This window comes from Amphibalanus amphitrite, unplaced genomic scaffold (genome assembly GCF_019059575.1).
Source record: "Amphibalanus amphitrite isolate SeventyFive unplaced genomic scaffold, NRLGWU_Aamphi_draft 000502F_arrow, whole genome shotgun sequence".
Taxonomy (NCBI): Eukaryota; Metazoa; Arthropoda; class Thecostraca; order Balanomorpha; family Balanidae; genus Amphibalanus; species Amphibalanus amphitrite.
Genome location: NW_024881996.1, coordinates 398,323 through 424,461, shown reverse-complemented (window position 1 = coordinate 424,461; position 26,139 = coordinate 398,323). Strand labels below are relative to the sequence as shown.

General features: G+C 47.1%; 1 protein-coding gene across 6 annotated transcripts in view; it reads right to left on the bottom strand.

Moving 5' to 3' along the window:
• Positions 1 to 9,057: 9,057 nt before the first annotated feature.
• The window catches only part of LOC122392828 (anoctamin-1-like), a 40,129-nt gene continuing 23,047 nt past the window's right edge, over positions 9,058 to 26,139 (bottom strand). For 4 of the 6 annotated variants that reach the window (XM_043388135.1, XM_043388134.1, XM_043388137.1 and 1 more), the window contains 2 exons: positions 12,099 to 12,194; positions 9,058 to 10,364 (listed from right to left, as the gene is read on the bottom strand). In XM_043388135.1, coding sequence (XP_043244070.1) covers positions 10,233 to 10,364; positions 12,099 to 12,194 — 228 coding nt within the window. In that variant the 3' untranslated portion in view covers positions 9,058 to 10,232. Of the gene's footprint in view, positions 10,365 to 11,735; positions 11,787 to 12,098; positions 12,195 to 26,139 lie in introns of all 6 variants that reach the window. The other 2 variants (XM_043388140.1, XM_043388139.1) reach the window with 1 other exon arrangement.

The following is a 26,139-nucleotide window of genomic DNA, read 5'->3' as shown; positions in this document are numbered from 1 at the left end:
CCTCGGGCGCCGTAACCCCCCCCCCCCCGACCCCCCTCGGCCCCCTCCCGCGTCGGTAGCGATGACAGTCGGTAGGCGCGTCAGTGGGGCGACGGTGATTTCTGGACGATGCCCGGTGGTTGAACGGGCACTGTCTTTGTGATGAAAAATCCGCTCAATAGCGTTACCGTGGGGTGTCGTTGTTTTATTTGGCCCTCTTTTGTGTCTTTTTCCGTTAGCTTTTCTACCCCTTTCAATGAAAGCACTTTTGAATGTATTTTGTTAGTTTTATGGTTTCCGGTGTTATGTTCTTATTTATTTCAGACAAAAAGCCCAAACCTCAGTTATCGTAACAGTTATAAATAAAGCATTCAATTGAGTGTTTTATCATACCATAGGTAGATGCTCCATGGAGTTATTTATTATGGTTCAATATGGACCTTTCCACCACTGTCCAAGAAGAGCGAGCATTATCACGATTCTATCGCGAAAACTTCAGCTGATCCTTAATTCAACTGTTAACATCGGAAGGCTACTTAATTTTCCCTCCACCGCAGCTATGCCAGCCTCATTGTCTTTTCAGATAAGAGAGTATCCGCGGCCTCCGTCTCCTGCTGGCCTTCCCATTAATTTTCCCATTTTTCTGATAAGGAGGACCATCCCTGCGCTGTCAAGTCCCCATTCTCGTATTTTCGCATAGCCGAATGACAATGGATGTTAAGTAGGGATATATTTGACTTCTGTATCTCAAAAGATTTCAGAAGAAAGGCAAAGCGGATCGAAGGTCCTCGACAATATCAAGAATATGTTTCAAGCGTATAAAAAGCAAGACTGAATCCCAATAGGCTTCCTAACATATCTTTTTTCCAAAGTTCGGTCACAAACAGCGGGCTGAAGTGCTCCCTTGCTCAATGGAACCATCTGGGCACCATTCTTTGTCAACTTCAACTTGAGCCGGAAGTCACCAAACCCGACCTTATCTCTCGAACCCAGGGGAGAAGCTGAAAGTGAGGACTCGGGGATGGTCGGCGTCCATTTATTTTGCCGTGGATGCGCGAAAGACAGCTGTTTTAGCAGTGTGTGAATGCATAGTAGGTTCTGTTTGTGTGCTTTATCAAAATGGCTCACAGTTCATTGAATGTCATCCATTTGCAAATGATTATATTTTGAAGTCAGTTTCAAGCATGTGTGCTATCGACTGATATTTGGCTAGCATGAAGTTCTATTCGAATGCGACCTCCATTGCAGGATGGCAATGCTCGAAACACGCCAGAAAACGTTTTCATTGTGATCTTTTAAATGTAGTATAAATAATTATGAAAATGAAAATAATATAAAACGCATTGTATGAAACAAACATCCTGTTTTTTCGTCAGCCGTCTCGCGGACCATCGAGAGGAGAGTCGTTCTGATTACCAGCATAGTGCGTCGCTCGGCGCCCCTCGGCCTGGCGCCAGAGCAAACACATCACGGGAACTCCGCGCTCTGACCCGCGCAGGCTGCAGCCGACAGCGCCGACACCGGCGAAACGCGGTCAGCACCAGGGCAACATGAAACGGATGCTCGGCATACTACTCTCTCGAGAATGAACAGGGTTTTCAGGAGCCGGGAGACATTAGTCATTTGTACCGGGTACTCACTTGTCAGTTCCGGAATTTCAGGACATCAACAGGACCAGCTGTTCATTGGTTGTACAAGAGTTGTGAGTATGCGGAATGGGCTTATAAATAACTTGCCGAGGTTTCCTGGGGAAATTCCACTCACATGCGGAGCTCAAGCGTCCGGAGTCCGAATGATGCATTGGGCTTGGGTACGCATTTATTTTTGAGCTACCTCTCCGCGCGCGTCATGTGTGGCTTCGTCAGACGGCAGACCTTACATAATTTAAATGAACGGCCTGATCAGATGCCAAGACAGCTGTCCCTCTTTTATATCTTGTGCCACTAATCTTCCTTGCGTTTCTAGCCAAACGTAACTTCAGACTCATAACGATATAAGCTTACCGTGACGTGACGAGGCGGGGTCTCATCCACCTGTTTTTTTTTTTCGTGAAAAGGCCGCCGTTTTCAGCACGCATTATGATAGCGATACATTTTACCCTCATGTCTCGAGTGCGGATAAAATGTAGGTATGCATGTATGTGACAAAATATATGCGTACAACGACTTAAGCCCCAGGCTTCCTATGGTCAGGTCACCAGGTCGGAGTAAGCGACCTCGCCTCTAGAAAAGCGAATGGTCGTCCTAAAATAGCTACTCCAATCAAGGGCGGATCTAGGGGAACGTTTTGGGGGGGGTCACCAGTCGGCCGACATGCCAGGTCTGATGAATGAATTCTGACGACCGGGGGGGGGGGGGTAGGGAGCGAGTATGTCGAGATCAAATGACATTTGATCTTCGTCGTTTCTGAGTTGAAGTTTTATCGTAAGTCACTCGGCTCAGTAGTTTTAGTTAGTGAAACCCACCTATAGAGGAGCGTCGCCACGGATTTTTTTACTGGGGGGGGGGGGGGCGGATCGACCGACTTAAAAACCCAGAAGTAGTAGATATAGTTACCTCACTTATGCATTAGTCTAATGCCCAATGCATTAGTAGCATACAGTCACGATCTCTCTTATTGACCTGTGTATGAATCGGCGGCGCGAAGCGCCGCAAAAATTTGAAAAAAAGTTGTCAAAACACAGCTCTAAAACACAAATATTACAACCCTTTTAGCATGCTAGTACAAGCCGGAGTTCCTTCACAGTGCACATATGAATTCCGATTCAATTTGACACGGTTGGTGTTATTACAGTCACGATCTCTCTTATTGATTGGTGTATAAATCGGCGGCGCGAAGCGCCGAGAACATTTGCAAAAGAATGTGTCAAAACACAGCTCCGCTCCAAAACACAAATTTTACCACCCTTTTAGCATGGCAGTACAAGCCGGAGTTTCTTCACAGTACACATATGAATTCTGATTCAATTTGACACGGTTGGTTTATGTAATTACAGTCACGATTTCATATTGACCTGTACGTATGTACATGAATCGGCGGCGCGAAGCGCCGCGAAAAATTTGCAAAAACATTTGTCAAAACACAGAGGGGGTCTCCTCTCTACAGAGGACCACCGATCTCTACTGCGGGCCTCCTCTTTTCACAGGGCCTCTTAACTACAGAAGGCTTCCTCTCTACAGAGGGCTTCCTCTCTACTGAGGGTCTCTCCCTTTCAGAGGGCCTCCTTTACAGAGGACCTCCTCTCTTCAAAGAGCCAGAGGACCTCATCTCTGCAAAGGGCTTCCTCTCTTCAGAGGGCCTCTTCTCTACAGAGAGCCTCCTTTCTTCAGAGGGCCTTCTCTCTACAGCGGGTCTCCTCTCTTCAGAGGACCTTCTGCATTCAGGCGGTCTCCTTTCCACAGAGGGTCTCCTCTACAGAGGGCCTCCTACCTACTGAGGAGTCAGAGGGGCCGACACAGACACTAGCGGTTATTCACTGGAGGCCCCAGGAAGTAAGAAGGGCCCTAGCTGTCAGGCTGGTCAGAGTGCCCTGAATGTCCTGACGTGATTTTTGGGATTCCCGTGAATTTCTTTCGCCTCCGACGTGATTTTGACCTGCCAGGGCCCAGGGGCACTAAAAATAAAACAAACAAAATAAAAAAATGGAAATAGGACATCACCAAAATTAAGTGGCCGAAATCCGTTGAGTTTTTAATTTTGCGTATAGGTAGGGGCACCACGAATTAAATTCATGACCATCCCCTTGGAGTTTTCCTGGATCATCCCCTGGTGCTCGCACGGTTGAGACAAAAATGAGTAAGATTCTGGCCTTCAATACGCCTTTTCACGCAACACGATCCAGAAAAACAAAGGTATTAGCTCAGAAGTGTTTGACATGTGATTTTGAGCATGCAAGACGGCGTCTATAGCGCATTTAGGTCTTCGGCTTTTGGGGGGGGTCAAATGACCCTCTCAGACCTTTTGGGGGGGGTCATGACCCCGTGGACCCCCCCCAGGATCCGCCACTGGAAAAGCAAGACTGAATCCCAATAGGCTTCCTAACATATCTTTTTTCCAAAGTTCGGTCACAAACAGCGGGCTGAAGTGCTCCCTTGCTCAATGGAACCATCTGGGCACCATTCTTTGTCAACTTCAACTTGAGCCGGAAGTCACCAAACCCGACCTTATCTCTCGAACCCAGGGGAGAAGCTGAAAGTGAGGACTCGGGGATGGTCGGCGTCCATTTATTTTGCCGTGGATGCGCGAAAGACAGCTGTTTTAGCAGTGTGTGAATGCATAGTAGGTTCTGTTTGTGTGCTTTATCAAAATGGCTCACAGTTCATTGAATGTCATCCATTTGCAAATGATTATATTTTGAAGTCAGTTTCAAGCATGTGTGCTATCGACTGATATTTGGCTAGCATGAAGTTCTATTCGAATGCGACCTCCATTGCAGGATGGCAATGCTCGAAACACGCCAGAAAACGTTTTCATTGTGATCTTTTAAATGTAGTATAAATAATTATGAAAATGAAAATAATATAAAACGCATTGTATGAAACAAACATCCTGTTTTTTCGTCAGCCGTCTCGCGGACCATCGAGAGGAGAGTCGTTCTGATTACCAGCATAGTGCGTCGCTCGGCGCCCCTCGGCCTGGCGCCAGAGCAAACACATCACGGGAACTCCGCGCTCTGACCCGCGCAGGCTGCAGCCGACAGCGCCGACACCGGCGAAACGCGGTCAGCACCAGGGCAACATGAAACGGATGCTCGGCATACTACTCTCTCGAGAATGAACAGGGTTTTCAGGAGCCGGGAGACATTAGTCATTTGTACCGGGTACTCACTTGTCAGTTCCGGAATTTCAGGACATCAACAGGACCAGCTGTTCATTGGTTGTACAAGAGTTGTGAGTATGCGGAATGGGCTTATAAATAACTTGCCGAGGTTTCCTGGGGAAATTCCACTCACATGCGGAGCTCAAGCGTCCGGAGTCCGAATGATGCATTGGGCTTGGGTACGCATTTATTTTTGAGCTACCTCTCCGCGCGCGTCATGTGTGGCTTCGTCAGACGGCAGACCTTACATAATTTAAATGAACGGCCTGATCAGATGCCAAGACAGCTGTCCCTCTTTTATATCTTGTGCCACTAATCTTCCTTGCGTTTCTAGCCAAACGTAACTTCAGACTCATAACGATATAAGCTTACCGTGACGTGACGAGGCGGGGTCTCATCCACCTGTTTTTTTTTTTCGTGAAAAGGCCGCCGTTTTCAGCACGCATTATGATAGCGATACATTTTACCCTCATGTCTCGAGTGCGGATAAAATGTAGGTATGCATGTATGTGACAAAATATATGCGTACAACGACTTAAGCCCCAGGCTTCCTATGGTCAGGTCACCAGGTCGGAGTAAGCGACCTCGCCTCTAGAAAAGCGAATGGTCGTCCTAAAATAGCTACTCCAATGTGCCTAATGCTCTTAAAGTTTTAGAGAATGTTTAGGGTGTACCCGGTGTAGACGGACTATGTCAAACATACGTCTCGGATTTTCAGTCATTGTGATCAATGTTTAGTTTAGCATTTCGACAGTTTTATTATAATTCAATGACCGCTGGAACGTCATAGGTAGTAAACACTAAAAAAAGTCTTATAGTGGTCTGAATTGAATACTGAGAAAATGGCAACACGATGAATTTCACTTTGCTTTTGATGTCATGCTCATGCCAGACAATGAAAAGGTCCAGCAGGTTCCGAACTGACTGTTGACAGATACATGCATGAAAACACCTTGGATTTGTTCACCCTAGCGATACGAGTTGACTACTCAGACTAGTGTGTAGCCGTTCCTCTCCTCTCAGGTCATGACATTGACCAAAGGATAAAGGTCTCAAGTTGACCTTTTCATGTTATTCGACTCGTCTCGACGAAAGGAACAATATGATGGTAAAATCAGTGTTATTTGGCTTTATATAGCGACCTATGGTAGGAGCAAAATTTTCCTTTGGACGCAAGATGTAACGAGGTCAAAGGTGTCAAATTGATGTAACTGAGGGTACTGAAAGTTTCGTGTCATACGTTCAGCGGGTTTGAAGATATTTCAGAAAAACGGGAAGGGCTCTAAAGCTCCCCACCCCTCCAGTCATGTGTGAGTTAATGATTATGACTTTTCAAACTCCGCTGTATCATCCTATTGCTACTCAATCCAGGCGCCACTACGGTGGGTCTAATCTCTCCAGTCCCTGGGTTCGTCTCAATGTGACACGATCGTCGATCAGACCACGGCTCTTGCGCGGGGTTGATTGGCAATACCTGCCGGTTAGAGACGAGAATAGCCCGTTACGTTTAGTGCGTTTGCGATTTTGTGACGTGCTCTCTCATCGCCCTTAGTGGAGTCCGTGCAGGCAGCCAGCCCATAGTTATTAAACGTAACAAACCTTGAAAGTTGAGCTTGATTCGGCTGTGCGTAGGTATTTGTGTAAAGTATCCCACACTTCCGTCTTTTCATTCTCAGGACGATCCATCCTCATTTTTCATCCTTGATCGCACTTCCCCGTCCAGGGCTGATGGTCATCTCACCCATGAGACAACCGGTGAGGGTAGCTCCAATTGGACGCGTTCACATGCCTCCGGCGCAATGAGTCTTCCTCAGTAGCCGTTGATTAGTAGCGCCCCGGACGATTACCGTACTAATCAGTACAAAATGTTATACTGGCTAAAACGTATTCGCGCGGCGTTTGCTCTTAGTAAACGCATTATACAATGATCATTGATTATTGAATGGTTTCTCTTATTTCCATAGATATCCCTAAACTTTCTTGTCTCTGTTTCTAACGTCATCTACATCTAGGTCGTCGATCTAGCTCCATTCCGTGCGAACAATGCACTACACAGAAACACGAAATGGGCCCGGAAATTGTCAGTCTGCGGCGGCGCCCGGATGGACACGGGCGACGGAGCACGGCGGTCGCCGTCATGACACTTAGGGAGGGGGAGGGGCGCCATTCCCGGGGGAGCGACCACCGACAGATGATGATGAGATTCGGTGCGCGATGTCGTGCTCCTCAGACGTTAGCCGTCACCCCCCCCCCCCCCGCCCGTCGGCTGCATGGCTCATCAGCTGCGACCGTCGTTCCTGCAGCCGATGGCCCGGCCCGTCTGTAATCAAACGTCTATTGTCCAGTCGAAAAGTTGGCCTCGCCGAGTGAGTGAGGCGGCTGCTGAGTGGCCCGTGCTGCAGTGGATTGGATCGAGCGGTGGAGAGACGGGGTAGATGAGCTGATGTGGATCGAATCGAGGCCTGATGGTTCAGTTTCGTTTCATAGAAATACGAGTTCGTCTTCAATCTTCAAATTTATGACTGAGCCGTAACAAATAGGACTGAGTCTGCCACTTGCAAATATGTGCAGGTTTTGAGCCTTTTTAATAAGGCAAAGTAGCTTATCCTCCACCATATGTTTTATACCTCTGATCGACGTCTCCCTCCCAAGAACATCATTAGTCCCGACCTATCATCGCCTGAGCGGTCTCAATATCAAACTCCTGCCACGTAGGGGAGAGTGGGGTAATTTGGCCGCTTTTTTTAGAAAACGATGTAACTTAAAACTGACGACACATTTCTGCATTTTCTCAACGCTGGCAGGTGTCGCATTCATTTTACTTTACTGGACAGTGAACTTGAAATGATAGAGTAATTACTTATATTGAAATTATGACGTATTACAAAGGTCTGCAAGGCGGCCAAATTGCCCCACTAGCAGGGTTATTTGGCCGGGGGTGTGGGGCAATTTGGCCGGTGTTAGTTTGCGGTCGGGATTTTGTGTTATATTGCCAGTCAGCTTCAGATTCAGCAATGACGTGTGTCCTAGGACGCATTTACCACATTTTGGAGGTTGACTCATGGGGTCACAGGGGTCAAAATAGCCAAATTAGCGGCTCTAGATGCGAAGACAGTTTTTTTATGAATAACTTTTGAAGTAATCAAGCTAGGCCAAAACTTCGAGTACCATCGTAATTCTCGCGTCATTCCGCATCGAAACATATAAGTGTTGACCTCGAGAAGTCAAGGCCAAAGGTTGACCTCAGGTCACGTTACCTCAGGTCGCTTGACCTCAAGGTCACGTGATTTCAAGGTCATCATGCATATCATTCGATGCGCCTTGGCGAGCTGAACAGAATGAGACCATTTGTGCGGCTGTACCATTTTTATGTAAGGATTTATTAGCAAAAAACGTTTGGTAACCTTTGATGACGTCACATGCTCTTACAGTTGATCAATCGAAAGTAAGGCATCAAAGTAGTCAAAGTTGGTCATGAATCATGTCATTTATGGTACAATTGACCATGAAAACTCGGCCGTCCCAGCATAGTGACCATGAGCGCACCGGCCAAGTTGCCCCGCTAGTCCCGGCCAAATTACCCCATATTGCCATTCTGAAAATTTTTGTGTATAAAGTCATCACGGCTGTACGGAATTAGATGAAATTGCTCTTGGAACCGCTGAACACCCCCAAGAGTGGCGCTATAATGACTGAATTCGTTTTAAGCCGAAATACTACATGTTATACAACTTTGTAAACAGAAGTAGAGTTTACCATTTTCTAATGAAATTAACGTTTTATTAATTTTGAATAAAACTACGAGGGGCAAAGTTCTGACATTTGTCCTCCAGTTATTTCTACCCATGACAAATGAATAGAGACTAGAGTTATTTCACTCACTTTTATTAGACATCGTACAGGTGGGGGCGGCCAATTTACACCACCGGCCAAATTACCCCACTCTCCCCTAATCCTTCCTTCATCCAGCTGATGTTCACGTTTCGCATCGGATCATCGACACCGGTTTTCCGACACGACACCCCTCCCTCTCCCCAAGTTTCCAGTCCCATACACACACCGCTCTAAACCTCGCTGGCCTGCCGCCCACTAGGCACTCGGCGTGTTGGTGTGTGCGCGGTTTGGCTTCCCTCAGCTGTTGTCCGTTGTGGCTAGTAACCAGTCTGTCCCATCTCACCATTCAAAACAGACGCGGACGAAGACAAGAAACACTCGCCGCTCCTGGCCGGTCGGTCATTCAAACAGACGCAAACACATAACTCTGTAGCGTTCTCTGTATTATTCACTCCAACAATCCGTCCTCACGTCGCGAGGCCAGTGAAAGGACGCTGTCCACCCGTCGGGCACGAGACCACGCCAGACCACACGCGGTCCCTGGTCCCGGAGACCACGTTCCCGGTCCTCAGCGGTCTGGGGTGTTACGTGAGAGGACTGTACAGCGTTACACTGTAGGACTACGCCAGAGGCACCGTTAAAGCAACGTCAGATCTCCTGTGGTAAAGCTCGCCGACTTCAGTGTCATTGGCAGGAGACAGGTGGGCACTTAGTTTTGCTGCAGTATGGAGTTTGACTTTTTTAATCAGATACAACACATGCTGCTCAGGCACGACGGTAACTTTTCAGAAACACGCCTGGGTTTCCACAGCGATTAAATCACGGTCGATATCGTAGCATCGTCCGAGATGCCCTCCTCCCTGTATCACAACTTTTGACAAATAAATATTAACATCTCATATCAGATTATCAGATCCAGCACATCACGGTTTCATACGGGCCTCCGTACCCGTTTCCCTGCGTGTTTTCGTGCGCACTCCGCAAGGAACTCAAAGCATTCAGCACAGCAAAGCACCAGAACAATTCTAACAGATATCATCCACGCCACCACAATAAAAGCATCGTCCAATCACCTCACTTATAGGACACGTATTGCTATAAGCGATTAAGTACCGAACTTGGCCTCGAAGAACGTGGCACTGGTTAAATGGCCACTTGTCTGGACGTTGCGCACTGCCATGGATTGCACGACGGTAAATAGCATAGGGAAGCACTCCTACTAATTATTATTGTCGCATTAACAGTTGACATGATCAGCATTATATGTAAGTACTAAAAACAACCTCCGGAACGTCCACTGAGCAAATCAGATCTCATCTAACAGCATCGGATATGGCCGCCTGCCTAACACCGAGAAAGTGGTTAACTTTCACGTCAGATCGGTCAGTGGGGAGGCACCTCCCTCAGCGACAAGCCACAATCGCGGGTAAAAATCTCACTGACACACCTCAGATTCTGATTAAGATTCATTCTCAGCTGTAGAAAACACCAGATCATATTTGGGGTCCGCTCGCCACAATGGCTTTCCATCGCGCTGCATGGGCGGCATCTGTGCGTCAGTAAGTGTACTACTGATGACTGGAGTGTCCGATAGACGCCGCCTACGTCCGCACCTCAGTCTCTATGTCGGCTATCCGGTCGGGCTGCTGACTGCTGGAGCCGTCTGAGGGCTGGCTCCGTCGCCGGGTCGGCTGGGACATCAGCATCGAGCGCTGCGCGAACGGCTTCAGTTGCTGGAACACACGAGCGGGAGAGTTAATATCTCCAGGCTCCACGAGCTTGCCCTGCAGAGAGAGAACAGCTGTCATACAAGATCTCATCTAAGCCGGGATACTCGGGTGCTTTTAGCTCATCTTCTGCACACACATCTGGGTTCCAGAGCCATCTTATATCCGAGGGGACCAGCAGCGCGCAGTGTCTATGAAAGAACCAAGACCCAAATCTTAGTCTGTTAGGTGAACCATTCGAGGAACCGCTAACTACGAGCACGAACTACCGCACCACCTCATAACGTAAATCGGTTCCAGTCAACCTAACCGAACTGGGGCCGTACTCACGTCGATCATTTTCGTAAGAATTTTCTTAAGTTTGACCTACTTCTTAAGGAATTTTTTTTATTCACGTGAACTCCGTTGATAAAAACTTAAGATGTGTCGACGTGAATACCAAATTATACTTACGAAAGAAAATCGGCTTACGAAGTCGACGTGAATACGGCCCCTGGTATGCATTTCAAGAACGCTTGGTTGAATACACTAGGCATATTGAACTAACGAGTCATATCACGACGTTGTAACATTGATGATGTACCTGAAAGGGCACATAATAAAAATATCTACGAGACATAAAGCTGCTGCAAACACCACAGCACCGTAACAGCACGATGGGTTTGAATGGTTTAAAAGAAAATAAAAGCTTGTGAGTAAACTGATGAGCTCGATGCTAAACTATGAAAGGCCATATACCACACATTTACCGTAACTGGAAAGAGAAAAAGCTTAAAGGGACACTCCCACCTTAACATTAGTTTTGAGTTGAGATAGCCAAATTGGTGGCCATGGCCTGCAAATACCGGTTTGGGCACTCACAACATCGACAAATGCTTTAATTCGGAGATATGGAATTTCAAACTTGCAGTTTTCGGATTCTAAGGGGCTAGTGCATTGGTATGCCCCCTTAGAATTTGTGACGTCAGCGGAGATCTAACGATTTTTAAATCTTTTACTAAAACGTTTGGTAGCACGCGGTGGTATATGCTGCTTTGCGCGCAACAAATGCCGCACTTTCAAATAAAGTCGCTAGGAACAGCGGAGATCCCAAAAAGTAAACAAAAGTAAAAGTCTAATATCTTGAAAACCGGTGAATATTTTTCGATGAAATTTGGTAGATATTCGTTTTCGCTCTTTCTAAACCGAGCGACATCACTTTCGTGCCAATTCATTAACTTTTTTGAAGGTGGGAGGGTCCCTTTAATAACAAAAACTTAGTAAGCGCACGTCACACAGCCAGCTGGACAGAACAGAACTCCTAAGTAGCTATTAGTCTCATCCTGAGAGAAAAACTGCAGGGCGTCTGTTATTGATTCAGCCGCTGCACTTACAGACCTCTCGGTAACGCTTTGAGAGAAACGGCCGTCATCAGACGACAGGATTGATCTACGCCGAGAAACAGTTCATCGGTCGTCATACATCGGATACAAGTCGAAATGGAACCGTGAACATCATGAAAATAAAACCAATTGAGGTGTAAATAAACATACGTTTTGAGATCGGAACAACGAAATAAAAATACCTCGAAAAAGAAAACAAATCCTAAAAAGTAGAACTATGAATAGAGCCCGAAATAAAAATATTCAGAAATAAAACTGCAAACGGATTGGATGCCGCAACAATAGCATTCTGGCTCCAGTGAGCAACCTTAGCCATCCCTGTCTCCCTCTAGCTGGTGATCCCGGTCACGTGACTGACCTCCGGGTCGCCGATGAGCCTCTGCAGCAGTGTACAGCCGAGGTTGCTGGGGTCCTCCCCGCGGGAACGGTACAGCTCCATCTCAACAATCATCTCCTGCGGAGGGGTGTACACAGAGCCGTCAGACGCGAGACAAACTGCCAGTGCAGACGAGACAGCCAAATGAGGGATGGGGACGAGGCCGGGGCAGTGGACGTTACTGTCAGCACTCAGCAGTATGGCATACCCTCGGCACTGGCACAACATTGGTACGGTATGCGAATGGTAACTCACCGATGAAGGCAGCTTCGAGATACTCCGTCCTAAGGTATGCGCAATACATATAACCAGCCATATTTATCCCTCGCCGGCACAGGGGGGGGGGGGGTTGATGCAACCCCTCCTAAGGTTTTTCGCGAATAACTCGCGTAAAAAGCGACCGATCGCGACGAAACTTTCAGTACCCTCGCATTGAGCAATTTTACACCTACCCTGAAAATTTCATGACCCTGACCCAAATGACCTTTGACCTGTGACCTCTTTTCCGAGATCATGTTTGGCCGGAATCGCGATTCGGCGTATGTCGGCTCGCATTAGCCGCGCGTTTGCAAGCTTTTCGTGGTTTCAAACGTTCAAACATGTGATTTGATGTTGCTCCCATACATTAGGGTGAGTGTCTAGGTCACCTGAAGGTCAGGTCGGGTCATTGACCTTTGGTGACCTCGGGTGACCTCGGTTCACTTTTTCGAGTTTTACATGTGGAGCTGATTTCGAATTTAGCAACCATTTGAACATTTACGAAGAAGTTTTGGTGCCTTCGTAACATGTTACGAAGCTGTCAGAGGCGGTTGACACGTATTACGAATACCCGTCACAACCCCTACCGGTTGACCTGACCTGACCTGAGTCCTGACCCGACCTGGTCTAAATGCTTCAAGACATCATCTCTGGTCAAAACTAACACGATATTCGTGATCAGCACCCCGGAAAACCACATAGCAGCCACACTTTACGACTTTCTAACAGGTCCCGATTTTCCCGGTTTTCGGGTCATTGACCTGACCTGGAAGGTCACCCGATGACCTAGGACCTTAAAATTGGGTATCATCGGCTTCCTCTCGTGACGGGCAATACGCTCGTTTTTTCCGAAGCTCTAGCTCGATCAGGGGCCAAACGCGAGGGGGAGGTCGTACCCCCCCCCCCCCCTTGTGCCGTCGAAGGATGCAAAATGGCCTGTGCCGGCGAGGGTTATGGCAAATAGCATTATCACAGCGCTACCATTTCATTTTTGCAAAGAAATAAAACTGCATCGAGCAAGCACATTGCAATGCTGATGCGATACAAGCGGCCCAGGACAAATTATTTTATCAATTTTATTAAAGGGAGATAATGAGCTTTCTTTTTTCTTAAACAAAAATTACTCGACATCTATACTATTTCTACTGTAGTTTCTATAAAATATGAAAATTTCCTAGCACATTTTCGTATGTGAAAAAGGTTTTTATTTTTGCAAAAAAGAAGCAGTACTTGCAGTACTTGTAACACCCACCGAAATGCGTTGTCCTTCTCTATAAAAAAGTCGCAGTATATGGCGCTTTTGTTTCAAACAGCGACGCTTGGGTTTTTGTTTGTTATCGCCTTGTCGTTGCTTGGTTGTAAGGATTCTAATTTGAATTAGAGTTAATTCGGTTTAGAATTAATTAGATTCTAATTTGGGGGTACATAGTGCCTACTCTTCTTTGTTTCCAAGTATTATTTTGCGCCACAAATGAACGGCATGCGCCAGAAACGCAGCCAAATCTTGCGATTGCGACTACGAAATTCATTATTTTGGCCTCAGAGCCTGAAGCGATAAATACAAGCATATTTATTTCAAAAAGACTTCAGGTTTGTCGAACGGTGTTATGAGAATTTTGATAACAGTACTGCATAAGTTTTTCAGTGATGCCGCAAAAGTGTTGTATCTATCTTCTTTTATTGTGCACAGGGTTGTATACCAATCAAGTCGATTGAATTGATTGATTTGATTCAACGCGTATTTTGAGTTGATTGGATTGAGTCGATTGACTTTTCGAGATGACTGGTTGACTGACTCGTTTGACTTTAGCGACTGGTTGACTGATTTGATTCCCGAAAATTAGAGTGACTCGTATGATTGAGTCGATTGAATGGAAAGTTGAAATAAGTTTTAGTTGACGAAAAATAATGAAACCAATTGATGACATCAAAGATCACAAAACTACACTGAAAACTGCTTGTCATCACAACTGCAATATGGGGTATAGATGGCCAAATAAAGAACAGGGCCTAAACATGAACAGCCAACTTTGACTTTCAACTGCAATGACTGCTCCAATCCTGTGATAGAACCTGGCGATGCACCTACCTACCTTTCTGCACTCAGCAGGAAACTTTTTTTTTAATCCAGATGATAAAGTGCAAGGCCCTATATACTAATAAAGTGTGATTAATTACCTACTAATTCACATGACACATCTCCACATCTCCTCAGAAACAACCCACTGAACCAGGGGGGGTCCGTCCCTTTACCGGACCATAGGAGGAAAATTGCTACCAAATGCTGCCAATGTGACGTCACTGGGATGGTCGAAAGCTGATTGGTCGCTGAGATTCAGGCGATGCTGTCAATTCTGGCGCACCGGCGCAGTGTTTTCCAGCCGTTGCGTGTATTGTTATACGGAGTTTGTATATTGTTTATTTGATAATAATATCACTTTTTATGTGTTTGAAGATCGGAAAAGCATATACATAAGTGGCATTCACACACTTGTCGTCTCAGAGATCATGAAGAATGACCAGCTTCAGCAGTTCAGCTCAGGTATTCAATTAATTCAACTGTATAAGCATGAGTATCATAGGCAGATCAGCCACGTTTCAGTTCAACCCGGTTTAACCATTTTTTGTCATTTTTGGCTTTCAAACGGAGCATGATAATCTCATATTTAGTTGTAAAATACCTTAGCATTGTTTAAAACATAATGAGAAGGAGAATGGAGATGGAATAGTTGTAAATTGTTTCGGATCGGAAGTGGTTAGCTTCTATAAATCTTAATGCTTTGTGAAAATAACAACTTATTTGTCAAATTAAATAGTATCAAATAACAAATCAATCTATGCTTACCTCCCAGACTGGAAAAAAAATTCACTCACTGTCAGATGCGTCAGGGCCCAGGGGCTTTCGGGTCTCAAAATTCAGCGCAAGTGATTTCTCACCAAAATTTTGGCACATCTTTTGTGCAAAGTTGAAGCTCATTGTTACTTCTTTTCAATATTAGTTGTTGCCAGATTTTATAATCTGTATCTAAACTTTCAAAATTGAATTTAAAAGGATTTCTGACATGCTTATTACTGAAAATCCCATTCTTGTTTATGTAAATGTTATGTCATTGACATTTGCTAACTAAACAAGCTCATCCTTGTCTAATGTCTATATATTGGTTTCTATTTATACCACCTGTGCTACTACTAATTTCTATTTGTTGAGACTATTTACCTAATGCATTTGCTTCATATGATTTTATACGCAGACGCACCTGTGCATGGAACAGTAATGCCAGACCCAAATTCAAAATGATAATGAAAAATTGTGTTATTTGCTTGTTTCAACTGAATTCTGAGTCAGGCCTGCAATCAATACATAAATATAAAATAGGTACATGTTTTGAGGCTTCATATCAGCACATAGAAAAGGCAATCGAAGAAAAGGCACCTTTGGGCATTGATTATTTTTGCTTGCCATCGCTTAGTGAATCTTTTCATGTTGCATTGTGTTAATAAACTTGGTAATGTGTTTTGCAGGTCCGGGGCTGGTCCTCTGGCGTGCAGGACGGCGCGGAGTGGCTACCTGCACATAACAACACAATGACTGGCACCGAGCTGAGGGCATAAAATCACATCATATCGACTTCAGCATCTGTCTCCCAGCTTTGGAGACGTCGCCCGACGCCCTGAGTGGCGAGCGCCAGTTTCCGAAAAGAAGTTGAGGAAGGCGACCCGAAAGCACCCGCTGGGCTGCCGACACTCCTGCGTTGCCAGCAGGGCGTGCTGCGCAGTAAAGCCTCGCTGCGTGGTCTGTACGACATCCGACACCGGCACCCAGACGTGCAGTTTCTGATGACATCCCACCTCAGCCAGGGCTGCCCCGAGAATCTGCTAGTGCTGACTGCCTGCTGCTGAGGCCGACCTGCCGACGACCTGCCGGACCTGTCGCCGCCCTGGTGAGCCTGAGCCGCCCTGGGACTTGCCGCCGTGTCTACGCTGCCGCCCTGGTGAAACTGCCGTCGCCCTGCCGAACCTGTCGCCGCCCTGGACCTGCTGCCACCCCGGCGGACCTGCCGCCGCGTCTGCGCTTCCGCCCTGGTGAAACTGCCGTCGCCCTGCCTGATCTGTCGCCGCCCTGGTGAGCCTGCGACCGCCCTGGGACCTGCTGCCACCCCAGCGGGCCTGCCGCCGCGTCTACGCTGCCGCCCTGGTGAAACAGGTCAGTCGTCGCCCTGCCGGACCTGTCGCCGCCCTGGTAAACCTGCTGCCGACCTGTCGCACCTGCCACCGCCCTGGTGAATCTGCTGCCGACCTGCCTGACCTCTCGCTGCCGTGGTGAACCTGTTACCGACTTGCCGGACCTTTCTCGCCGCCTTGACGAGCTTGGGGAGCCTGTGCTGAGGTGCCACCGCTCTGTTTCACGTGTTATGTTGCCCGGTTCCTGGCTGTCGCGGAGTCAATCGGCACATTGTGTTTGGAGAGGCGACATCTTGTACAACTTTCCGACAGTTCGGAGCATTTTATTGTACCTACTCAAGTCGCAAGAGATTAGGCTTGTGCCTTATTTGTCCTCTACCAATCTGTCCAATATGGTTTTTTATAACTGCGATTTATGGTATGACATAAACCGGTATATTGTGTACGCATTTGGTTCGTTCCAGTCAGAAGTTTGGAATGTGTACATATACTTGTGTTACGGTACAATTTCGGTTTGTGCAGTTCACACCTCTCTTAATTATGGGGCGAAATAGACGCAAAACCAGGGCTGCGGAGTCGGAGTCAGGGTCGACAGTTCTGACCGGACTCGGAGTCGATTTTGGAAACCGAGTCGGAGTCGGGGTCACCGAAAATCCATCGGCTCCGCCAGGGCTGCGGAGTCGATGGATTTTCGGCGACTCCGACTCCGACTCCGGCTTTAAAAAACCAGCTCCGACTCCGACTCCGGGCAGAATTGTCGACTCCGACCGACTCCAACTCCCGACTCCGACTCCGCAGACCTAGCAGGGCTGTGGAGTTGACATATTTCCGGTGACTCCGACTCCGACTCCGGCTCGGGTTTCTAAAATCGACTCCGACTCCGACTCCGGTCACAACTGTCGACTCCGACCGACTCCGACTCCGCAGCCCTGGCCGCTCCGCAGATCTGGCAGGGCTGCGGAGTCGGAGTTAGAGTCGGTCGGAGTTGATTACCCAGCCCGGAGTCGGAGTCGGAGTTGGTTTTTGGAAGTCGCGGTTGGAGTCAGAGTCACCAGAAATCCATTGACTCCGAAGCCTGGCGCAAAACTATGGCGATTTTCATCTACGAGAGAGCCGCCGATGTGCTGGCCGGATCACCGGCGGGGCGCACGTTGGCTCGGTCCGATCCCAATAATGTCGCCAAATCTTTGGTTCGAGTAACAGCTGGTCCTGATTTGCTTCACTGAGGAAACATCACACCGTTCTGCCTTGCATCGGACATCAAAACTGCACTAAAATCCGCTGAAAACGTATTTAAACGTCCGTCCTCCATAATGGCTACGGACGGCGGCCGGCGAGTTACCATCCCAGTGACGTCATTCGGGCCCGGTAGGGGGACGGTAAAAAAAAGCCTGATGACCATACCTGGTTATATGGCCTTGCACTGAACTCTATAAATATTTGAAACCCCTACAAAAATGACTGAAACAAAAGCGCCGTTTTCGTCTCGCTAATTACGTTTACATTAATAGCTAATTTGCTGCATTGTTTAATTTGCAGCAGAACGTTTGTTGATCCTTTTCTCCTGAGAGCCTAGGCAATAGGCATAACATATTTAATATATTTCATTTTCCTGAAAATATTTTACCGAATATTATTAAGTGGTTTTATTTCAAATGAAATAATAATTAAAACGAAATTGGTGTTGTACACTCACCTACTAAGTGATGTTCGCCCCCCGACGGCCCAGCGTTTGACTGGAGCGGTAGACTGCGCCGCCTCACACCCAGGTTCAGCGGTACAGTATACCCCTCTGGCCTCACGCTCGGCACAGACGCGTTGGGCTGGGTCAGGGACGCGCCGCGCTGCGCTGGCCGCCTTACCACTCATTACGGAGCGAGCGAAGTCTTACGTAGAATAACGGACAGTATGAGCGGCCGGCCGGCCGTGGTCACGCTTTTGCGATGCTTATATCTCAGCAACCACTTGACCGATTTACATGCGGTAATTTTTGTAGGGTAGTTTCATTCCTTCTACCAAGTATTGGACTATTTCCGATGCATGTGGGTGACCCCTTATGCACGTGGCACGTGCAAAACGAAGAGGTGTCAGTTTTGTAACAATTGCAATATCTCGGTAACTACTGGGCCGATTGCGCTGAAACTTGGCATGTAGGTAGGCACCCACAAGGCAATGCCTTTGCATGTGCCACAGTTGGGGTGCTGCTGCACGTGCGCACGTGCAGGGGTCGATTCCAGATCTCGAGAACGGCTGGACCGATTGCGCTCAAATTTGGTACGCGGTTAGGGACCGGTTAGCAGGGTGCCGTGCAAAAGTCAGTTGGGGCCCATTTTGCATGTCCGCACGTGCAGGGTGCCGCTTCCAGATCTCGAGAACGGCTGGGCCGATTGTGCTCAAATTTGGCACATCGCTAGAGACCGGTTAGTAGGGTGCTGTGCACAAGTCAGTTGGAGATACCCCTCGCGATTTCGCACGTGCAAGGCCCACCCTCTCGCTCGCTCCGTTAGTCGCCCCAAATGGCGTTATGCTGGTTTTATTTTTATAGGTGGAATGCGTTGGCGGTTGAACCAGCACGGCTCGTCGGAAAGTCATTTCATCCACCAAAGAAACGAAATATACCGTTCGAAAGCTGACGGTGAGCTGATTCCAAAACAGTATTTTATATAGAAATCGTTCGATGGCCTTTTTAAGAAATTGCGTTTTTGTAAAATCGTAAAAATCTTTTATTTTATTCAACGAGCTGTCCAGGACAATCTTTAAATCATAGTCATGTTTTTTTCGATTACCAGTGAAAGCTGAATGCCAAAAGAACAATACATAGCGAAAAAGTATTCTGAAATATTAAGATGTGTCTCTCACAGCCGGCAACAAGGCGCAATCACACAACACAGTGTCACGACGGATCAAAGTAAGCCACACAAAGGCGTCAAATGACCCTTATCGACGCGCAGACCCGGCGCTCTCAGCTGTCTGACAGGCCACAGAAGAGACGTTCGGCTGTCGCCCTACTAAACAGACGTCATTTTTGTTAGTTTAACAATTCAAGTCGGTACTTGAGCTGTTCAGGATACCTGAGAGGAAGCTTCATTGCTCTGTCATTTTCACATCATGTATGAATTTGCATTTGTTTTTGTCTACTTTGCTCAACTCAGCTATGCCCATACAAGAAGAGTTGGCCGCGCTGAGCTGTCAGAGGCTGTATCGACTTCAACTGGTCAGAAGTGGGGGTAGCGCCCGGCGGGGCGGGGTAACCTTCGACCGGTCACAGGGCCAAACAGGTGTCACTGGTACAACCTCTGACAGTGAAACCCCGCTAACTTTCCCCGCGCGGGCATTGAGCGCAGCGGGACGGAGCAAAACCTGTATAAGAAAATGTAAGTTAAAGCATGTTGTAAGTCAATGTAGCAGAAGAATGAACTTTCTTCACCGGTATCCTGAAAACTTTGATAGTGATATGGATCGTTAAACAAACAAATATGACACTTGTTTAGTAGGACGAGACTCGAACGTATTCCGTGGCCGGTCAGGCGGACCTATCGCACAGTGATGCAAATGGGGTTGACGAGTGGCTATAAATACCAAAAAAGTCAAGTTTACCAAACCGAGTAAATCACTATATGGCTAACCAAATAAATGTCGCATCTGAATCACATAGTTTTCATGTTTTTGTCAAAACCGGCCTCGTGTATGATTGTCAGAAGTCGTGACATTTTCTATGTCGTAAAATGACTGTCAGATACTTTCAAGTTCAAACGCCGCTAGCGTGCGTTCATTTAATACAAACTGCAAAAATCATGCATTACAATGATTCCTAAGGCCTGCTGCTTCTCATGCGGGGTCACAAAAAGCCGCATCTGTTTTGGTTTGGCGGTCATCGAGTCATTTGTCATCATGTTGCAATCGCAGTTTTTTACTAAAAAATATTTGCTTTCGTTTCACCTACAGCAGTCTACACAGTGTGTGCCCGTTAGTGCACCATACCATAGCATTCCCTAACCATTTCTAAGTCACACCGTGAAAGAATTAAGGCGCTAGCACAGGGCAGACCGACGCTATTGAAGTTTTTGTCCGTTGCGGTCGGGTGTCGCAGTCGGGGCGGATTGCTTTCACCGCGGATTGCAATTTCGACAGACGTTTAACTTTGACCTGCTATAAGTGGGTCAAATATTGACCTTAACTCAAAAGTAATATGCTCACGCGCGAGATCTTGTCAAGAGCAATCCGTTGGATTTTGTCACGAGGCGCTAGGACACTTGATTTAGGAACAGCAGAGGGATGCACCGACGAAACCCCGCTGTGGCCGCCCGCCCGCGGCGCGGCCGCCCGGGCCGACCACCGCGCCGCGGCACCCGACCGCAACGGACGAAAACTTAAGTAGCGCCGGTCAGCCCTGTGCTAGCGCCTTCATTCTTTCACAGTACGGCTTAAAAATGATTAGGGAATGCTATGGTATGGTGCACTAACGGGCTCACACTGTGTAAACTGCTGTAGGTGAAACGAAAGCAAATATTTATAAATAAAAAACTGCGACTGCAATATGATGACAAATAGTTGGAGCAACGCCAAACCAAAAGAGATGCGGCTTTTTGTGACCCTGCATCAAAAGCAGAAGACTTTGTGGATCATTGCCATATATATATATATATATATATATATATATATATATATATATATATATATATATATATATATATATATATATATATATATATATATATATATATATATATATATATATATAAATATATATATATATATATATATATATATATATATATATATATATATATATATATATATATATATATATATATATATATATATATATTTGCCATTTGTATGAAATGAACGCACGCTAGCGGCGTTTGAAGTTGCGAGTATCTGACAGTCATTTTACGACATAGAAAATGTCACGACTTCTGACAATCATACACGAGGTCGGTTTTGACAAAAACATGAAAATCATGTTTTTCAGACACTCCAAACATTTGCCTGACTGGCCATTTTACGATTTATTCGATAAGGTGAACTTGAAATTTGGGCCTTTTCGGCATTTATGGCCACTCGTGAGTCGTGAACCCCATTTGTATCATTGTGTAGCGGTGGGTCGGCGAGTCGATAAGGGTCATTTCACGCCGTCTGTGTGGATGACTTTGATCCATCGTGACGCTCAGTTGTGTGATTGCGCCCTGTTGCCGGCTGTGAGAAGCGCATATTAATATTTGAGGATATTTTATTGCTACATATTGTTTCTTTGGCATTCAGCTTTCACTGGAAAACGAAACAAACATGCATATGTTTTTAAGAATGTCCTGGACAGCTGGTTGAATAAAGAATTATTACAAACACAATTTTTGAAAAAGGCCATCAAACGATTTCGATAAAAACACATTTATGGCATCGTCCCACCGTCAGCTTTCGAATGGTATATGTCGTTTCTTTTGTGAATGATTTCACTTTCCGACGAACCGTGCGAGAGCGATGCCATGCCGTTCATCTCATCCGGATAGGCTACAAAACTGCCGGTGCAGCTTCAAAACACGGCATCCTTCTGCCTTGCCCTCAGAATCTCTGAACATCTGAACCACTCTCATACTTATTCGAAATTTCCTTCCTAATTTTCCTTCATCCTTTCTTATAGTATGCCTAATACAAGGCTCATTATAACTATGCTATAACTGTGTTTATTGTAACTATTTTATGAAGAATATGGAATACCTAAACCTTGACGGCCAGATTGGGCTGTGGTCCATGTTGGCACTTTGCAGCCCATTCATGGCAATATTTCACATTAATATTATCAGAATATTATCTCTATATTCTCAAAAACCCTCCGTGGTGGTCCGTTAGCGAACCCTACCTGTGGCCTTGACACAATGGTCGAAATATCTGGCCGTTGACATTGGTCTAGAGAGAGAGTGAGAGAAACGGTCACGAACAGCTCCTTGGTTCTGTCAGATGCTGGGATTCGCTGACCACCGGCGCCACGCAACCACTGCACTCAGCTGTTTTCTCCGAAGCGCCAGTGAACGACCTCGCGACCTTCGTTCTCCCCTGCCCGTAGCCAAGCTGCGGCTGAACAAATCCGTCAGCGCTTGAAAGGAACTGCGCGGCAATGGAAAACAACCCGGCTATCCCGCTAAAAAAAGAGTGAGAAAAGCAAACAACCCAAAGTCTGCTCTCACTTCTGTGTTGGCCCGTCTCTTGTGTTCTGATTATTTATTTAATTGCTTATAAAACGCATCAATCATACATCATCACGAGACCCACCACCGCCAGCAGCCACTCGCCCACAAACAAGTGCAGCTTTGTAGGATAACTATATAAACTTTATAGGTAATATAGACTATAAAAAACTTTATTTATATTGTCCGCATATAAACTTCGGCCCTCGAGACCCTGGTGGTGGTTCAAGTCCCTAACTACAGGCACGTGGTTATGCCCCGGGGCTCCGTATCTCACTCACTACTGGATTTTGTGTGGGTTCCCTCACTTCGAACCGGTCACATGACTTACCTCGCCCGAGGCTGGGCGGGCGGTGCAGGCTGGGCGGTGCGGTGCCATAGGGTCGCGACCTATCGACACTGCAGCCGGCCGGGCCGGGTCAGCCCGCGGATCCGTGGCGCTGTGGTATGGCGTCGGGCTGGCTTTTGAATTGTCGTGTGTTCGGATCGCGCGGGAGTCGTTGCTTTTCTACAGAAAGGAGATCTGTGCTATTGTAACTTGACAGCTGATTGGTTAATAGCTTCGTGTTTATCGTTGCGTGCCTTACCTGTTTAGTGTTTATGCGTTGCATTTATTTTAATTATCAAGAATAGAAAATCATACCTATTGCAGCGACTTGCATACCTACTTAGATCCCACATATTTACAACTGCATAGACATGTCATTTCCTAAATGTTACGTAAATGGTGTCAAAGGTGCCGCCAACATCTCTGCTCGTTGCACCAATGCAATAACAAGGACCATTTTCACTTAAGCCTGCATCTGTAAACTGTAGGCCAAGGCCCTACCTGTCACATATAATCTGGCACCCCTGACCCCACGGCCGTTAGTTTCATCCTTGGCTCCCAGATCTGGCTCCGCCTGTGTTTACAGTGTGGAGTCCTTCACCACCAGTCGGTCGGTCACGTGACTGACCTAGCCCGAGCCCCGGCTGTCTGACAAGAGTGCGGGCCGCGTGCCGACTGATCGTTTCGCCCACAATTGATACACCTCCGCGGCTTCCGACAAACTTATCTACTTTCAAATTGGGAGTCTGTGCCTTGGTCTGTGCGTATTCCATGGCGTAGCAGCAGGGTGCTGGACTATAGATTGGAGGGTTGTGTGTTCGGGCCACGCTGGGGTGATTGCTTTTGTTGGGAACTTGTTTTTCCTAGCGCGACATTAAATTAATTCTTGTCCTCCTCGGGACGAAGTCATCATGCTCCTCACGTTTCCCTTTCCAGACGGCGGTCACCCCACCACACGACCGGTGCAGGTGACGGAAACTCCTCATTCGATTACACCATTTCCGGGGTGACCGTTTGAGCGGCAGGACGGGCTGTCCTATCGGGACGTTCCCATCCCACTATCGGAACGATCTCTGCCGCTGCGGCACACCCTCGTAGGCCCGCGCAGCCCAGCGTTTTACGCCCGTGGAGGTGCATCGAACTCAGCGAAACGATCAGTCAGCACGCGGCCCGCTTCTGTCACCCGGCCAAGCCTCGGGCTAGGTCAGTCACGTGACCGGCCGACCGGTGGTAAATGACTTAACACTGTAAACACAAGGCGGAGCCAGGTCCGGGGCCCACGACCTAACGGCTGTGGGACGACAGCCTAGGTATCAATTACAGTTTGCAATTGCAGGCCAAAGCCTGTGTAAATGGTGGAACGTGCGGAGGTGTTGGCGGCATGCCTTGACACCACTTAGCATCCTTGATGACATCTCTCTGCAGACATAAGTAACTGGGCTTTATCTAATGAAGTCGCTGCAATATGCTTCCTTTCTATACACACTAGTAGATAATTTCGAGTAATGCTACGCGTTAACAGGTAAGGTATGCAACGACATACAGGAAACTATGAGTTCATACAGCCAGCTATGAGTTCAATGGCACGGATCTTCTTTCTGTAGAAAAGTTACGACGTCCGCAGGATCCGAACGCACCGCCTCTCAATTACAAGCCCACCTTCTAACCACAGCGCCACGGACCTGTGGTAGTTTTCGAGTGTTATCGCAGTGAAACTGTTGTTCTGATAGGTGGCGACCCCATGGCACCGCGGCGCCCAGTCTGCGCTTTGGTCACTTGATGAGCCTCGGGCGAGGTCAGTCATGTGACCAGTTCGAGGTGAGGGCTCAGCCACAGCTTGTCTGCGAGGCAGGGGAGAACGTGGGTCGCGAGGTTGTTCACTGGCGCTTCGGAGAAAACGGTCGAGTGGTTGCGTGGCGCCGGTGGTCGGTGAATCCCGAGCAATTGACAGGTGGGCCTCTCAGCCAACGTTACCATGGTGGGGGGTGAGGGAGGGGGCTACACAAGTATTTGACCACGCATGGTTATCTCGGAAGGTAAGAAAGCAAAAAAAGAAAAAGACGCAGTAAAAAGCAATCTGTAACCCACTGTTGGATTTTTCATGGGTTATTATTCCATCAGATTATCGCTAAGGTCACTGCACGTCACCAGCATTATAATTATCACGAATTCTGGTTCCCCATTTTGACAACTTCTCACAAGCGGCGCATAAGTCAAGTCTGGAACTGTTAGAGCTACAGCGCCGTAGAAGAGCGCATTGAATAGCTCTTTGAGTTTTTTTTTGTGTATTTTCTCAGATTGGACCTAGAGTAAATGGTTTATACTCCAGAGGGCAACAACTTTCAAAATTTGACGTTTTGCGGATAGTTTTTCTGTAATAACCTATGGCGTCATGCTTTTATTACGTTGATTTAACCGGAATCGCGTTTCTTTCGTGAAGACGCGTCAAATGAACCATACCTACATTGAAATTTAATTTACAAAAATGATCTCAGGTCAAGCTCATAGAAAAGGTCATGCTGTGCATATCATTCGATTCCTATCATTGAGCTGAACGCATCGGTGTTTTTCAACGTTCTATCATGTGTTATCTAAAGACATTGTCAAAAACTGTTAACCCTCGCCTCGCCGGCACAGGCCATTTTGCGTCCTTCGACGGCACAAGGGGAGGGGAGGGTACAACCCCACTCGCGTTTCGCCCCTGATCAAGCTAGAGCTTTATGGAAAAAACAAACGTGTTGCCCGTCACGAGTGGAAACCGATTATATCCCATTTTTAACCCTCGCATGTGTGCGGCGTTTGCCAGCTTCTAAAGTGTAGGGGGGGGGGGATCGGTTGGACCCCCCCTTGCCGTTTGGCCCCTGATCGAGCTAGAGCGTCGCTTAAAAAACGAGCGTGTTGCCCGTGACGAGAGAAAGCCGATGATGCCCAATTTTAAGGCTCTAGGTCATTGGTTGAGTGTCGCTGCTATGTTTTTTTATTGGGGGGGGGGGGATTGCTGATCACCAATATCGTGCTACTTTTGATCACAGATGATGTCTTTAAGCATTTAGACCAGGTCAGGTCAGGT